The sequence below is a fragment of the Microtus pennsylvanicus genome, chromosome 12, assembly GCF_037038515.1.
Source record: "Microtus pennsylvanicus isolate mMicPen1 chromosome 12, mMicPen1.hap1, whole genome shotgun sequence".
In the NCBI taxonomy this organism is placed as follows: domain Eukaryota; kingdom Metazoa; phylum Chordata; class Mammalia; order Rodentia; family Cricetidae; genus Microtus; species Microtus pennsylvanicus.
The window spans coordinates 18122755-18141212 of record NC_134590.1 but is presented as its reverse complement, the minus strand read 5'-3'; the positions used below and the strand labels follow the sequence as shown (position 1 = coordinate 18141212).

The 18458-nt window shown below is 38.0% G+C and overlaps 1 protein-coding gene across 1 annotated transcript in view; it reads right to left on the bottom strand.

Annotated features, from left to right (window-relative positions):
• Nucleotides 1-10605: 10605 nt before the first annotated feature.
• Nucleotides 10606-18458, bottom strand: part of LOC142832355 (transmembrane protease serine 11F) — a 31790-nt gene continuing 23937 nt past the window's right edge. The window contains exons 9-11 of the mRNA XM_075942792.1: nucleotides 15137-15396; nucleotides 13608-13750; nucleotides 10606-10764 (exon numbers count right to left, since the gene is read on the bottom strand). Of these exons, the coding sequence (XP_075798907.1) occupies nucleotides 10606-10764; nucleotides 13608-13750; nucleotides 15137-15396 (562 nt within the window). The remainder of the gene's footprint in view (nucleotides 10765-13607; nucleotides 13751-15136; nucleotides 15397-18458) is intronic.

Below are 18458 nucleotides of genomic sequence, written 5' to 3'. Positions count from 1 at the left end.
TTAGGTGTTATAAAAATGCATTGAAGAGGTAAGAATGAAAAATAGAACATTAAAATTCTTATTTATAAATCTGAGTTTTAGTTATAATTAACTTCAGAGTGGGGTCTAAGATACTATGGTTTCCATATAATTAAACATTTCATTTTTCATGAATCAATGTAATGCATTATTAAGAATGAATACAAAGGGTGTAATAGCTTTTAAATTCATAGGTGGAGGTGAGAAACTTGTTCTTCCTCATTCCATCTCACTCCTTAAACTGTTCAGTACATCTCGGGCTCTCTGTCTTCCCCTGAGATGTACATTATGATCTCAATTCTCACGCTAAACTTTCCAATTCATATCCAACACTGAACTGTAATTCAATCCAACATTAAAAATCTCAGTTCTTAACTATTAAATCACTATCATGGTTTTGTGAAATAGAGAATATTAATATTATAACAGGAATAGAGAAAATTAATTAGACTGAAATCTTAGCTTGATTTTCAAGTTTCATTTAGAAGCACAAATATGAAACAAACTATTCATATGTGGAATAAAACCCAACTTACTGATACATCGCCACACTGGGGAAGACCAGCTTCTCCACCTCCGCGCAGCTCTCTGTGTGATCCCTGTCAAATGAGTAGCATCCTGGATATTCTTGCAGATGTGTAAGCTGGCTAAGATTGAGAATACTTAAAGATTTATAAGAAACTTGTTGAACAAGTTGGGACGGATAAATGTTATGGTTTGAGGTAAGGAAAAGAATCACTTGATAAAGTCTCTGTTACAGGAAGTAAGAATTTCCTTGTTCTGGCTAATTGAGAAACAATGCCAAGTCCCAGACGTAAGCAACTCCCTTGACTCTTGGGGAAACTTTCTGTTTGTCTTTCAATAGGCAGTCCTGTCCCTGAGTCAGTAAAAGTCTGGTCTTTGGCTCAGTCATTCACCTCTTTCAGAGGCACCTGAAACATAAGGTTTTCAGGAAACATTCCATGCTTTTGACAAGATTTTTTTTAGTGTAGTAGCATACGTGTTCATTTTGTCTTGTATTCTCATGTCTATTCTAAAGAGAAATACTCTTTGAAAGGAAACACAAAACCCTGAGATTTACCATGAACCCAAAACCATTGTAAGGGTCTCATCAACTGGCAATATTTTTCCCTGGGTCCAGTAACTTGGCTATATCAGCATAAACTTTCTTTGATACTTCTGTGTTTTCATCTCTCTGACACAAACCCTTTTCTTCCAGTGACTCCTTTTCCTGCATAGGGATAATATCTCTTCCTTTTTCTTTTGCTACAATTCACTCAAAATTCACTCACTGTCAGAGTAATCTAATTAGAGCCTGTCTACATGATATCTATGGACTCTGTCATCCTGAACTTCCTCCAGGACAGTCATTCCGGGTATTTCCAGCTCTATCTGATCTAAATAATCGTCCCTCCCCAAGTAAGCATCTAGAGTTAATTTTGTGTGCTCTCAGACTTCTAGGCTACTTCTGATAACAAAGCTCAGAAGGTTAAAACTGTGCTGTATTATGAGTGAGTACATCCCATGTTCATCTTTTTGGGTCTGGGTTACTTCACTCAGTATAGTGTTTTCTATTTCCATCCATTTGCATGCAAAATTCGAGAAGTCATTGTTTTTTTACCGCAGCGTAGTACTCTAATGTGTATATATTCCACACTTTCTTCATCCATTCTTCCATTGAAGGGCATCTAGGTTGTGTCCAGGTTCTGGCTATTATAAATAATACTGCTTGGTTTCTAGCCGTAAATAAGGGTCACGGAGTCTACAATTGGTGAACCTAAAGAAGCTAAATAAGAAGGTGAACCCAAGGAAAAACATATAGTTACCCTCTTGGCTATGGGAAGTAGACAAAATTGCCGGGGAGAAAATTGGGATCTTGGGGGTGGGGTGGGATGGGGGTAAGGGGGGATAGGGAGAGAAAAGGGAGAAGGGGAGGATGGGGGGAACTTGGGGAAAAAGGATGATTGGGATAAAGGAAGGTTGGATAGGGGAGCACGGAAGCACAATTCTTAGTTAAGGGAGCCACCTTAGGGTTGGTAAGAGACTTGAACCTAGAGTGGCTTCCAGGAGCCCAAGCTGAGGTCCCCAGTTAGTTCCTTGGGCAGCTGAGGATAGGGAACCTGAAATGACCCTATCCTATAGCAATACTGACGAATATCTTGCATATCACCATAGAACCCTCATCTTGTGATGGATGGAGATAGAGACAGAGACCCACACTGGAGCACTGGACTGAACTCCCAAGGTCCCAATGAGGAGCGGAAGGAGGGAGAAGATGAGCAAGGAAGTCAGGACCACGAGGGGTGCACCCACCCACTGAGAAAGTGGGGCTGATTTATTGGGAGCTCACCAAGGCCAGCTGGACTATGACTGAAAAAGCATGGGATAAAACCGGACTCTCTGAACATGGCAAGCAATGAGGGCCGATGAGAAGCCAAGGACAATGGCACGGGGTTTTGATCCTACTTCATGTTCTGGCTTTGTGGGAGCCTGGCCAGTTTGAATGATCACCTTCCTAGACATGGACGGAGGGTGGAGGACCTTGGACTTTCCACAGGGCAGGGAACCCTGACTGCTCTTTGGACTGGAGAGGAGTGGGAAAGGGGAAGAAGGGTGGGAGGAGGGGGAGGGAAATGGGAGGGTTGGAGGAGGCAGAAACTTTTTTTTTCCTTTTCTCAAAAAAAAAATCCTATTAAAAAAAACTGTGCTGTATTTCACTGTGCTAAGGAGTCCCTAAGTGAGCACCAAGGCATTCAATATTTATTGACCCCTCTTTATTTCAGACAATAATATTCAACACCCATATTTATTTTTTATTCCTTCTTTCATTGTAGAAAAACCAATCTTTGTTTGAATAAGATTGTCCTCTACAGGCTCATATATTTTAATACTTGTTAGTCAGTTGGTGGAACCTATTTGGGAAGGATTAGAAGGTACAGCCTTTTGGAGGTGTATCATGCCATTCAGGGGAGCTTAGAGGTTTCAAAAGCCCATACCATTCCAGTTAGCTCTCTCTTATTGCCTTGTAGTTGCTGTCTCAACCTGTGAGCTCTCACGTATTGCTCCAGCTCCATGCCTTTCTGCTTGCTGCTATGCTTTCTGCCATAATGGTGATAAACTAAACCTTTGAAACTGTAAGCATGTTCTCAATAAGTTCTTTTAGCTGGGTGGTGGTGGGACATGCCTTTAATCCTAGCACCTGAGAGGCAGAGGCATGCTCTGTGAGTTAAGGATAGCCTGGTCCAAAGATCAAGTCCCAGGACAGCCAAGGTTACACTGAGAAACCCTGTCTCTGAATTGTTATGAGTTACTACTAATAAGCGATTTCTCAAGACAACATAAATACATAATTTTATAACTAATTATTAAACATAAAATGTAGACTCTTAAAAAAAAAGAAACCCTGTCTCAAACAAGGCAAAACAAAGAAATCCTGTCTTGAAAAACAAAGCAAATTCTTCCTATTATAAGTTTTCTTGGTCATGATGTCTCTTCATAGCAGTAGAAGGAAAACTAAGTCACTATAATAAATTGGAAGACAATTAGTTAATATTAGACTCAGCATAGAGGCAAATGTTCAAACTGAGACAAAAGCTTCAGAATATTATCACCTTTATATTGCCATGTAACAAGTTATATAAACTTAACTGCTAAAATAGTAACTCTTAGCCATTCAGACTGGTATAAGATGGTATCTCTGAGTCATTTTGATTTGCATTTCCCTGATGGTTAAGGATATTAAACATTTCCTAAAGTGTCTTTTGGTCATTTGATATTCTTCTGTTGAGAACTCTCTGTTTATTTCTGTACCCAATTTTTTAATTGGATTATTTGGAATTTTAATGTCTAATTTCTTGAATTCTTTATATATTTTGGAGATCAGTCCTCTGTCTGATGTTGGGTGGGTGAAGATCATTTCTCATTCAGTAGGCTGCCTTTTTGCCTTATTGATTGTGTCCTTTAGTTTACAGAAGCTTCTCAGTTTCAGGTGCCATTTGTTTATTGTTGCTCTCAGTGTCTGTGTCACTGGTGTTATATTTAGGAAGTGGTCTGCTGTGCCCACGCATTGAAAACTACTTACCACTTTCTCTTCTATCAGGTTCAGTGTGGTCAGATTTATATTGACGTCTTTAATCCACTTAGCCTTGAGATTTGTGCATGGAGATAGATATGAATCTATTTTTATTCTTCTACATGTTGTCATCCAGTTACGCCATCACCATTTGTTGAAGATGCTTTCTTTTTTCAATTGCATAATTTTAGCTTCTTTGTCAAAAATCAGGTGTTCATAGGTGTGTGAATTAATATCTGAGCCTTCAATTCTATTCCATTGATCAACCTGTCTGTTTTTATGCCAATATAAGCTGATTTCATTACTGTAGTTCTATGGTAGAGCACAATGTCAGGGATGGTGATACCTCCGGAAGTTCCTTTATTATACAGGATTGTTTTGGCTATCCTGGTTTTCTTTTTTCCTTTGAAGCTGATTATTGTTCTTTCAAGGTCTGTGAAGAATTGTGTTGGGATTTTGATGTGGATTGCATAGGATCTACAGATTGATCTTGTTAAGATTGTCATTTATATTATGTTGATCCTACCTAACCAAGAGCATAGGAAGTCTTTCCATTTTCTGGCATCTTTTTCAATTTCTTTCTTCAAAGTCTTAAATTTCTTGTTGAACGGGTCTTTCACTTCTTTGATTAGTACTACTCCAAGATATTTTGTTATTTGTGGCTATTGTAAAGGGTGATATTTCTCTGATATTTTTTAGCTTCTTTATCATTTGCATATTGGAGAGCTACTTATTTTTTGAGTTGATCTTATATCCTGCCACATTACTGAAGGTATTTATCAGCTGTAGGAGTTCCCTAATAGAGTTTTTTTGGGTCACTTATGTATACTATCATATCATCTGTAAATAGCGAAAGTTAGACTTTTTCCTTTCCAATTTGATTTCCATTAATCTCCTTTTGTTGTCTTACTGCTCTAACAAGAACTTCAAGACTTATGTTGAATAGATATGGAGAGAGTGGACAGCCTTGTCTTGTTCCTAATTTTAGTGGAATCATTTTGAGTTTTTCTCCATTTAATTTTATATTGATGGTTGGCTTGTTGTAATTTTCTTTTATTAAGTTTAGATATGTTCCTTGTATCCCTGATCTCTTCAAAACGTTTATCATGAAGTGGTGTTGGATTTTATCAAATGATTTTAAGCATCTAATAAGATGCTAATCTACCTCAGGATCCAGCAAGACCACTCTTGGGCGTACACTCAAAAGATGCTCAATCATGCTATAAAGACATTTGTTCAACCATGTTTATAGCAGCATTATTTGTAATACCCAGAACCTGGAAACAACCTAGATGCCCCTCAACTGAAGAATGGATAAAGAAAATGTGGCACATTTACACATTAGAACACTACTCAGTGGGAAAAAAAAAAACAATGACATCCTGAAATTTGTGTGCAAATGGATGAAACTAGAAAAAATACATCTTGAGTAAGGTAACCCAGACCCAGAAAGATAAACATGGTATGTACTCACTCATAAGTGGATATTATCTGAAATGAAGGATGTTGAGCCTATAGTTCATAATCCTAAAGAAGCTAAGTAGCAAGGTATATCCTAAGAAAAACATACACCTGGAAAGGGGAAATAGACAAAATCCCCTGACAAAATTGGGTGTTGGGGTGGGGGAAGAAGGGAAGGTGGAAGTGGAGGAGAAGGAGAGAAGGGGAGAAGGGCCCAGAACTTGAGGAAATGGGATAGTCGAGATGGAGTAATGACAGAGATGAGATCAAGGAAAGAGATATTTTGATTGAGGGAGCCATTATGGGGCTAGCAAGAAGCCTGACACTAGAGAAATTCCCAGGAATCCACAAAATTTACCCCAGCTAAGACACTAAGCAATAGAGGAGAGGGCACCTGAACTGGCCTTGCCCTGTAATCAGACTGGTGAATATCACCATAGAACCTTCATCTAGTAACGGATAGAAACAGAAGCAGAGACCAGCATCAGAGCACTGAACTGGGCTCCCAAAGTCCAGGTGAAAAGTGGAGGAGTGAGAAAATAAGCAAAAGAGGTCAAGACCATGATAGGGACACACTGAAAGTTTACCAGAGCTAATGGGAACTCACCACATTAGGAGAGTACCCATACATAAGATGAGGTGGTGAGGACATAGCATCATTTGCTTGACCCTGAAGATGCTTTATGTAAGAAACCACAATGACTTTGTGTGGCACTCTGGAAGAAAAGTGGCAAGAGAGAAATAAAGATGACACTCAAAATAGAAAGCAATAAAAGGATGATAATAAGATTTTGTATATCAAGAAATTAGTTTTCCCTTATTACATGTGACAGAGTCTTGATCTCTTTTTGTGCCGTATATGAGGCTATGCTTGGTATCCTAACAAGCCTGATAAATACCATGTATATCTTTGATGATAATGTTTTTAGATGCATAAATAGACTATATAAAATTATAAAGAGGCTTATATATTAATATATTTTGTGAAATTATAATAGTGTTTAATTTGTGTTTATGAAACAATTACTAAACCAAATTTAAAACATCTTTCTTGTGATTGACAACTTCTGCTACTGTTTGTCTGTGTATGAGAATCATTTTATAATTGAAAGAAAAACCAAATATCAAATTTCTGTTAAAATAATGCCAATTTATCTTTGAGGTTAAACATTTTTGTTTTAGGAGATAAAGGGTACTTCTGTCTGTTTTATATTGCTTTAACAATAATATAGAATGAACAAGTTATTTTAAAAATTGTATTTATGTCATTATTCTGGAAGTTCTGAAGTCAAATGGGAACAAAGGGGACAGTGTTGGTGTCTATTTAGCATCTGTTGAGGGATTTCTTGCTGCCCTCCCAGTGATGGAAGGTGATAAGAAAAGCAAGAATGTGCAGAAGATGAAACAGCAGGGCTCGGACTTGTCAGCACAAGACTAGCTACCCCTTTCTTGTGCTGGCATTTATTCATGAACTCTCTACCATGTTGACCTAATAACCCCTTACTAAGTCCCCCCACCACCACTGATTACTAGGGGATACATTCAAGCTATAGCTGAATAGCTAATGCTATTTGAGATAGAGAGATAGGAAGATAAAATAGAAGGAGCTCAAGGATGGAGAAGAAAATTCAGAACAGTAGCAACAGAAAATTACAGGAGAGTTTTGTGGATTATCCTCACAGAATTTACTGAGAGCAGCGAGGAAGAGAGCCAAGCCTAATCTAATGCCAAGACCTGTTGGTTAAGGATACAAGCTCTGGAGATACTACTTTCCTCTCCCTTCTTTCCTTTTTTGTATGATGAATGTTGGAAATGTTTAGCAAGTACAGGAAGAAAAGAAGGGAAAGAGAAAGGGCAATGAAAGGGAAAGTGGAATAGAAGGAAGAGGGGAAAGAAGGAGAAAGAGACAGCTATAACAAAGCAAACAGAGAGGGAGAGATAGAGAGAGAGAGGGAGAGAGAGAGAGAGAGAGAGAGAGAGAGAGAGAGAGAGAGAGAGAGAGAGAGAGAGAGAGAGACTAGAGTTCTGGGGAGAGAAGGTGGGTAATGAACCTATTTTGTGAGAAGCAGAGACAGTTGAAAGAGCTGGGTTGAACACTAGTGTTTGTCAAAATGCTGCCATGTTGGAACAACCATTAAGAAGATTGTAGCATGGATTTTCAAGAGAGAAGTAAATGACTGTCCAGCATCATTAATGGTTCATCAATGGTACAACTGACATGGGATAGCTTAAATTTCTTTTTGGTGGTGTTACAATTCCTTCTTCCCAGTTGACTTCTTTCTCCTCCTCTCCTCTTCCTCTTCCTCCTCCTCTTTTTCCTCTTCCTCTTCTTTTTTCTTTTCCTCCTTCTCTTCCTCTTCCACTTCTTATTCACTATATAGGGTTTAATAGGTTCTTTTTCAAGGAAGTAAAAAAAGCGTAATTTGAGCACCTATCAGACTTTTGCTTTTTTCAATAAAAAGTATACTAAAATTACAGTAGTGTTTATACACAGATGGCAAGACCATTTTCTTTTTTGTGTTAGTCATTTTTTATGTTTTTCAAATAAACAAAGCAATAAAAATTCAACACTGCAAAGAACGAACACATATTCATAATCTTAATGCATTTTCTGTATCATCTATATTGATGTCTTTTAACAATAGTATACTTTGTATTTTTGAGATTTTAGATGTTCTTCAACTTTGCAACTTTATTATTTTTCAACACTGCCTCACAGTACTCCATGAGATAGACAGCATAGTAACCCGTATGTCAGATGGAAAACACGAAGTAGAAGATCACTTGACTTCTATGTCATTCAGTCAATAAGTCAGTTATCAAACTTGAAATGAGAAATACAAACACTGCTAAAAAAATGTTTTCCAATTTTTTAAGGAATTCTTGTGTTTTTATGTTTATTCTTATTTGCATTAAGTTATTGTTAAATTCAATAGAACTAAACATGGACATATTTAAATCAGTATACACGGTTTCACAGATACTTACACACAAAAAGTCATCACAGTATTATGCAATATAAATAAAATTACATACAACAAATCTGTTGTTACAGAATTTACAAAGGAAAGAATGAAAATTTTCTGGTAGGCAGATTTGCTTTCACATATCTACCAAAAGAGGAGCTTATCTTAATTTAAAAGAAAAATCCAACATCAATCAAGCCCGACTTTAAGCTTTTACTCTGCATTTTCTGATGTAGTCCCATTAGCCCATAAGGCATGACCTTCTTGCGCTTTTAGCTCATTGAGATGCAAGTTAGAGCAACTCAGAATCTTTGAAAGTTGTGTTTGTCTTAGATACATATGTTGCATATAAACACAGTTATATGTAAACTAAACCCAGAGCAAGTTTTAGCCGTAATAGGGTGGCTATGCCACAGCTTCTGTCTGCTAAGTCAGAGTAAACCATGCAGGTCTCACAGTTGATAGCTGGGGGTGAATACAGATGTATGGCTGGAGTTCTAAGCATGGTGATCATCATCCTATAATTACTTGTCTGCAGCAGACACAGTTCAAAATAAATCCAAGAAATACCATAAAAGCGATTTTAAAAATCTGATACTTCATCTTTTTTTTTAACAATGCAATTTAAGGGATTTTGACATTATTTGTATTTCTTCAAAGAAGTAGGGGCATTTAAAAATATAAATATTGTGTTTTTAAAAGTCCAAAGAACATTAATATTGATAGTAGCTTATTCGTCCTGAGAATTTACTCTGTGCAGTTGCTATTGCAAAAACTTTACCTGTATTAATGCATATAATCCTCAAAAAATAAAACTATGAGGTAGAATTTTATTCACACTATACAAATGAAAGAGCTAACTGAGAGATATTGGGACATTTGCATAAAATCATATAATTTGCATGTGGCAAAGTACAATGTTCATCATATATTGGTCTTTCTCAACCTGTGTTCACTACTACTGTGCCCACCACTAGGCTTTGAACTATAGTTAAACCCCTTTGTTGAGGAATTCACTTACTGTTATTAGTGCTCAGCATATAGTAAGCACTATCCTTTTTTTTTTATGAGGCCCTCCTCCTCTGACATTTTGATAGACATATAACTTGGCAATGAGTGATGATTTACAAAAGCATTGGTAACCATGTGCTCATGTTTGTATTTCAAAATAAGTATTTGGATAATACACTCTATCAAAAGTGTAGTGTGCCCTGCTACTAAACATCTCTAAACTAATTCTGATTTCATCTGCTTCTTTATACTAGTGGAAAAATCCTTATAATGGTTTTATTTTTCTCTTTTGTGGGCTTATTACGATTGATTTGTGGATGGCAAGATTCTGCTAAAGAGTAAGCCATTCTGCTTCTTAACAATGCAAAATGCTCCCTAAAGCCAGTGCTTTGAGGGCATTCATGGTGTTATGGCAAGTTCGTATGCATTTAAATAATGACAGTTCCTGTGGTTGAGAATAATGCTCTGCTCTGTCATATACAAACCCAGGTTACAGTTCAAGTTTTACTGCAGGTTCAACGCTCCTTCATTCTAGCAATTGAATGTCCAGTCACGAGTTTTAAAATGCTGACGTCTTAAATTCCTAGCGAAGGTGTTGACTGATGTTTGTAAGATGAATCCTGGGGCTCGATGTATCATTTGAGGTAAGGTTGTTGCAGCCTGGCAGCTTTTATATCCTGAGGGAAGTCATTTGTAAGTGTTTGTCACCTTGAGGAGTCACCCTTATGAGTGAGGCATTGGTGCTACCTGTCATTAGCCATGTCTTCTTCCTTCTTGGTAGAAAGTTTATGTACATAAAAGCCACCACATGGTATTAAGTTAGTCTAGGTCTGACGAGTTCCTCGACATCGGCAGAAGCATTGTTTTAACCCCATGATTCTAAGTAATAATGGACAGTCTGCAGGTATCCTGCTCCATGGGCCGTGACTATATAGCTCACAACGCTCAGTAATAATGTACAATGTTCAGGCATTTTGCTCCGTGTACTGTTGCTATAACTCACGACTCTAAGAGATAATAGACAATCTGCAGTCATCTTGCTCTGTGAGCCATGGCTATAACTCATAAGAGTCCATTCTAGATGCCAGTCTTGGAGGTTATCCAGTCTCGGTACTTAGTCACTCTTGTGTAGACTCCAGGCTTGTTTGGAAGAGCACAAGATTGTCCCCAACTTACTATGCCCACAATGTACCAGATGTCCCGATTGTCATAAACCAGAGGTCCACCAGAATCACCCTGGAATAGAAACAAGTGTTCCAATTCAAGATAATAATAACCATCTCTTTTCCACAGACCTTGCCTCCACATACACACACACACACACACACGAAAATGAAAAATTGTTATATGGATTACAGAAACAAACTGTGAATAGATTTTATGCATCTTTCAATTGAGCTAAAATTTTGTTCTAAACCGTAAAGTATATTTTCTTTTTTAGTAGAAAACAAATATATCTTTCATATATAATGTTTACATTATTTATGGCTTATCATCCTTGTATTTTATTTCTTTAGTTAGACATGTCCTGAATATATGTTATGATAAGACAACATTTTATGCACATAAAATGTCAAATATGAGACTGTTAGTTATAATAGTAAAGAGGAATTTTAAAGGTCACTTGGGAACACTATTGACCTGTTTTGTTACCTGCTCTTGGTCTCCTTTTCTTTTTCTCATCTATTCTAATTTATATTTTCTTAGTGAATTATAAAAGCTCCTTTACCTCTTTTATATAATGAGAGAGATTAAGTAGACAGATACACTTACAGATGTTGAAATGCCTCAGATTCAAGCCCAGCTCTGTTAATTATGAGTGACCCTGAGCAAAATATTTTAACTTTCTCTGCTTCTCTCACCTCATTCTTTCATTACTCAACTTACAAAGGTTTATTTGTGTGTGTGTGTGTGTGTGTGTGTGTGTGTGTGTGTGTGTGTGTGACAGAGAGAGAGGGAGAGGGAGAGAACGACACACCTGTGAGTTTGCTCACAGAGCTTGAAGTGGAGATTAAATGGGCTGATATTTAAATAAGTCCCAAACAAAGAGTAATCACAGCTATGGCAAATGACAGAGGAACTAAAATAAGAGCATTTGATTGGTCAGGATGTACTCTCACAGTGCATCCCTTGGAGATGCAATGATGTTGACATGAGAAGGTAGAGCAGTTGGTTGTGCATTAGACAGTGGCCCTGTATTGCATTCTAGACAGAGGGAAAATTTTTGAAAATGCTCTGTGGTGTGAAGGAATCTGGCATATGCAAGGATAAAAAGATGGAGCTAGAGAGGGAAAAAGTATCAGGAGAAGTAGGTCAGAGGTATGGGATAAGACTGGCAAATGGCTCAGGGATTACTGTGAATCCTTGTGAACCTTGCTTAGAAAGCTTTGTTTCGTATTTTTTTAAATATTTATGTATTTATTTATTTATTATGCATACAATATTCTGTCTGTGTGTATGTCTGCAGGCCAGAAGAGGGCACCAGACCTCACTACAGATGGTTGTGAGCCACCATGTGGTTGCTGGGAATTGAACTCAGGACCTTTGGAAGAGCAGGCAATGCTCTTAACCACTGAGCCATCTCTCTAGCCCCTTTGTTTTGTACTTTTAAGAACAAAACGCAGGTGCTGAAATATTTTAAAGAGGTCTTTGACATAACTAGAGTAGCATATTACAAATATTGCTAATGTTTATCTGGCAAATTCACTAAAGAAGTACAAGAGAAAAAATGGGATGAGGAGCTGGAAGCTATGAGGTGAGAGAAAAGAAGAAGAGAGAGGGAAGAAAATATAGAGCTGGCGAAACAGGAGTTATAAAAAGATAAAAAAATTCGAACAGATTCAATCAGCAACTTGATATGGGGTATGAAGAGGAAAACATTCTGGAAATCATTAAAGAATCAAGAGAAGACAATGTTTCAATAAAAGGGGGTAGTAAGCATTAGTAATATTGTATGGGCTTTAAAGAAAAGAACAACGTCAAAGATGCCTGTTAGAATTTAACATTGCTGCCACTGATGAGTCATTAAGGGGAACTATTTGGAGAAAATAATGGGGAAAACCCAATAGTGATGGCTGACAGTATTAAAGGAAGTGAGAAACAGAGACAATAGGCATAGACATTCTTTCCAAATATTTTATAGCAAAACCGCAAAGTAGGGTTCTAGCTGGAGGTATCCATCTAGAGATTTCCCCACAAGACTTTTGAATAACAATAATAAAATGAAATCAGTTGCAAAGTAAATGTTTACTGTAAGTAAGAGACTCAGTCAGTGCTAGTGTGAACTTTCCCCCAAAGGCCAGTGAAGACAGGAACTTGAATGGAGAAGGGGGGAAGGAGGGATGGGCCATAGAGAAGAGGTGACTTATAGAGCTTTCCCCTGAACAAGAGTGGCTTGAAACTATAAGTCAATAAATGGAAAAATCTGTACAAATTCACAACTATGGAATGAATACACTTATAGACAATCAGTGAGCCACAAGAGATATACGAAAGGAAATTATAGTATTGGATGGCTAGATCAGAAAAGAAGAAAGATCTCAACTAAATATAACATTCCTTGAAAATGGAGAAAAGTGAACAAACTGAGGTCAAAGCTGGCAAACAGAAGGAAATGGAGTACAGAGCAGAGATAAAATATACAGTAGAAAAGCAACAAGAAAAAGGCACATAAGAGTTGCTCTTCTCACTGTTCTATTCCCAATAGCTAGAAGATGGAAACACTAGATGTCTTTCTAGGGAAGAAAGGGTCATAAAAATGTACTACAACAGAATTCTCTTCAGCAATAAACACAATATCATGAAATTTGATGGATAGAACTGGAACACATACTAATGTATAAAATGGAGAGAATTATATAGTGCTAACCATATCTTGCTACATTGAAAATAAATAATAATATAATAACCTAAGAAATATAAACAACAATTAATAAAATAATAAAAACATTATAGTAAAGGTGCTTTGCTTTGGGTTTGTGAACATTAAGCACTCAGGACGGTTGTTCTATTCTACGCTAAGCTCAGAAATTGCTAAGAGAAACTTCCCTGTGAAGGATTGACCTTGGCTTTCAACATACCTTACAAGCATCTACTTTTCCTTCCATGAATCCAGCGCACAGCATGCCCGGAGTTATCAGGCCGTCATACACTTCCCTTCTGTTACACACATCAGTGCCTATGGTTTCCACCCTGGCTTGCCGGAGTTTATTTTGTGTAGGCCCTATTACACAGCACAAATAAACAAAAAAGTAATGTGCTTTTCAAATATGGTTATACCCCTAATACAGACTAGAGCCAAAGCACAAAATATTTTATGTATATTGGTTTATACTAAATTGTATTTTCTCTAACCCTACTGTCTCCATGAAAGAAATCAACCATACAAGCCTCAGAACTGTATCATATTGGTGGTTCCTCTACAGTATCTTTTAAAACCGCACACAGATGCTAAATGTATACAAGGCTTTTCACGCTAACACACCCTGCAGTCTTCACTGGATGCTCAGAGAGTTCAACCACACTAATCTAGTCCAAGTTGCATGACAAACAAATGCACTATTTTTTTCAGCTAATATTAAAGTAGAAATCAGGACACAACACAGAGAATCATTCTCCCTGGTGTCACGTGTAGTGTATTCTTTTGGGCGGTGGGGGAGTTGAAACAGGGTTTCTCTGTAGCTTTGGAGCCTGTGGTGGGGGTGTTGAGACAGGGTTTCTCTGTAGCTTTGGAGCCTGTGGTGGGGGTGTTGAGACAGGGTTTCTCTGTAGCTTTGGAGCCTGTGGTGGGGGTGTTGAGACAGGGTTTCTCTGTAGCTTTGGAGCCTGTGGTGGGGGTGTTGAGACAGGGTTTCTCTGTAGCTTTGGAGCCTGTGGTGGGGGTGTTGAGACAGGGTTTCTCTGTAGCTTTGGAGCCTGTGGTGGGGGTGTTGAAACAGGGCTTCTCTGTAGCTTTGGAGCCTGTGGTGGGGGAGTTGAGACAGGGTTTCTCTGTAGCTTTGGAGCCTGTGGTGGGGGTGTTGAGACAGGGTTTCTCTGTAGCTTTGGAGCCTGTGGTGGGGGTGTTGAGACAGGGTTTCTCTGTAGCTTTGGAGCCTGTGGTGGGGGTGTTGAGACAGGGTTTCTCTGTAGCTTTGGAGCCTGTGGTGGGGGTGTTGAGACAGGGTTTCTCTGTAGCTTTGGAGCCTGTGGTGGGGGTGTTGAGACAGGGTTTCTCTGTAGCTGTGGGGCCTGTGGTGGGGGAGTTGAGACAGGGTTTCTCTGTAGCTGTGGGGCCTGTCCTGGACTTAGCTCTTGTAGACCAGGCTGGCCTTGCTGGCCTGGAACTCACTCTTGTTGACCGGGCAGGCCTCAAACTCACAGAGATCCGCCTGCCTTCAGTCACTGTCAGCTAATTTTTTGAGCCATTATTTAAATGTTAGGTCTCTCACTAAATCTGAATTAATTAATTACAGGTGTGAGCCCCACAGTTGGCTTTCATGTGGGTGCTGGGGACCCTAACTCATATCCTTTTGCTAGGACAACACTTTGTCAACTAAGTCTCAGCCCCTGCACCATTATTTTTAAGAAAATATTTTTATATAAAAAAAAATAGGATGAAACGACTCACCATCATCTACAATAGACCCGAACCCTGTGACAAACACACTTGTTTTCGGTGGCAGTTTCATAGATGCGTCTGGGAGGCAGACTCTTTGAACCACGTTTGAAAACTCCACGCGGGTAGTGAGCTGGGCGAGAGCAATGTCATTTTCATTGCTTTCTCTGTGGTAATCTTCATGAATGATAATCTTGCCAACACTTCGCTTCACGGCCGGTGGTGTGATAGTTGTACCAAAAGTAGCAATCCATTTACTTGGGTCTCTGTTTCTACAGAAAATTAAAGGATAAGATGTGTGATGGTTCACGTTGCTTTCTTTAATAAAAAAAAAAGGGTCAAAATTATATTTCTGTCCAGCTTTTAGAATGAAGCTCTCGAAAAGTTGCTTTGGTGAGAGAATGGACAGCTGGTGGCACTGTGAAAGAGAGTTTTCCTGTGGTTAAAGCAAATAATTGTACGGAAGTTATTTAATTATCGGTTTCCATATTTTAAGTTTGTGCCTTGTTAGAGTTCTTTGTAGTCTCATTCTTTTCTTTCAAAGAATTGTGCAGGCATTACTTTGCTTTCTTCTAGACAATGAGCATCCTAGTAGGCAAGTTCCCTCTCCACCAAAACACCCATCTTGATTTGACAACTTGCTTGTTGGCTCTTGTTTACTGTGATCTTTGAAGCTAAGTGGAATGTGTCTAATGTGAAGTTCCTAGCACGCACAAAGGTTTTCCTCCACCCATGCCCACACCCCTTCCTGACATTCAAAGGTTAAGCTGCCCTTACTGGAAGCAAGTCTCACACAGTCCTTTGCTGTAGTCTCTTTAGCCTCCCACTTAACCAACTCTCCTTTCACGTAGCTGCTTTACTTCCCCAGGGTTACATCACAAATTACGTCCAGCGCAACCAACTCTCACCTGCTATAATTTTTTTCTCCAAAGTCCATTTCAGTTCCTTTAGAATTATTCATATTACGAATGATTAGACATATACAGAAACCAGACATTGTCTGGATGAAGGGAAATTAGGTAGAAGGAAGTCACAGGTGAGAATTTTAAAAAGGAATTTCCTCGTTTATAAGGGATTACCATGTTGGTCAATCATCAACTCTCTTTTTCTTTTTAAAATTTTTTTTATTTGTGAGTTGGAGATTACCTGTACATGAGTATAGGTGTCAGTGGGGGCAAGACACATCTGATCTGTTGGAGTTTGGGGTGCAGGCAGTTGTCCCATACTTAATGTGTCTCCTGGGAATGGAACTTGTGTCTTCTTTGAGAACAGAATGCTTTCTTAACCACAGGGCTTTCTCACCAGTCTGTGAACATTATGTTCATCCTACCTGCTCTGAAGTCAGGGCTCTTCCTTCCTTGCTTGCTTCCTTCCTTTCTTTTTTTTTTTAAGAAAAAGTGTTTTTTTTATATTTTTGAGATTATAATTACATCATTCCCCCTTCTCTAAATCATCAACTTTTAAGAGTAGTAAAAGGTCATGCATTTTCAAAGTGCACTAGATTGTCCAGGGATGACAAGACAGAACAGGAGCAGAAAAAGAGTTCTTCTCTCATCTGTTTATTCATTGTTTGTTTGTTTGTTTATGGAACATTTGTTTAATGTAGACTCATTAGGACTGGGACCATCATTTGATACCCAGACATTCACTACTAGAATTCTAAGAGTGATAATGACTAACACTATTCCAGGAGTTAAGGAGATTACAAACAATTTGGGATAGCAAAATAGAATGGCCATCCCTTTGTGCATCATCAAAGATTCATAACAGGCTCAAACATGCTGCTTTGTGAACAGAGACACTAAGAGATACTCAGACCTTGCTACATCTTGTCTTCCTACATCTTGTCAAAAACTTTTCCTGACTCACATGGTTTCTTAAGACTGAAGCAAACTATGAAAGCAGACTTTCATGAACATGGAATGCTGGGATTGTACTGAAATACCATTTTTAAATATGCTATTTCTATGGAAAAATTCACTTATTAAAATAGGAAAGTTATTTGTATAACTTCTATATTATCTTCAAAATATCACTTTATTCCCTTTTTAAATAGTATTCTAAGTATATAATTATGTGAAATTATGGTACTCTGAAAATATAATCCCCTTTCCTCAGGATCATCACTTTATTTAGCTATTTGAATTATTTTTACCCAGTACCTGATGTGGAATGTCCTCCTGTATATGTGTTGCTTTTATTAGTTAATGAATAAAGCTTCTTTAGCCTATGGCAGGGAATAATATAGCTAGATTGGAAGATTTAGATAGATAGATAGATAGATAGATAGATAGATAGATAGACAGACATAGCTATAGATATGGATATCTAGAGAGAGAGAAAGAGAAGGTGGACTCAAAGAGATGTCAATAGCTGCCGAAAGAGAAAGATGCTGCTGTGCTGGAACCTTCCCAGTAAGCCACAGCCTAGTGGCAATACACATATTAATAGAAATGGGCTAATCTAAGATGGGTTAATTTTAGGATAGAAATAGCCTAAGCTAATAGGCCAAACAGCTTTGTAATTACTATGGTTTTTGTGTGATTACTTGGCTCTGGGCAGCCGTGAAATAAATGAGCAGTCTCCATTTACAAGTACCAAATATGCTGCTACATTTGCCATATTAAAAAAATCTTTCGTTGACATTAACTTTTAAATTTCTCTGGCATCTCTCATTTATACAGTCCTTTAAAGTAGTTTTAAAGCTACTGCACTTGTTCCTTCAATTACCTTTTGAATACATTCCCATTCTTATCACACTATGGAAAATTACCTTCTTAAGGTCAATAGTAATTTTTACTTTATCAGCTTCAACATCCAATTCTTATGTATGTCTGTCCATCCCCAGACAGCTCACTGGTCTCATTGAAAGGAGTGTTTATATCAGTACTAATATTAAGCTGACATTCTGGTTATTATTTCTATTTTATAAATACTTTCACAAACACATAAAAACAAATTTTGGGTGACTGTAAGGACATGAACATGCCAGAAAGTCTTAGTAAGTAAGTGTTCATCATGAACATGGTACTAGTTGCTTTGGGATTCATAGATATGAAATTGTGAGTTTCTTCATCATTGAAAGAGGAAGAGATAACTTCAAATTTATTAGGTCTTTCTCATTATACTTTGCCTGCAAAGAGACTGCTTAAGTGTCTTGGAATCATTCTGTTTACGTCCTTAAAAAAATGGATAAAAGGCCTCCAATAGTACCAAGGAAAAGCTGCTTTAGGAGCACACATAGACCATGTCACTGAACAAGCAAAGAACTTTCATTTAGAGCCCATCCTGTTTCTTGAGATTCTCTCTATGCTAATGGCAATCCCCAAGGGAG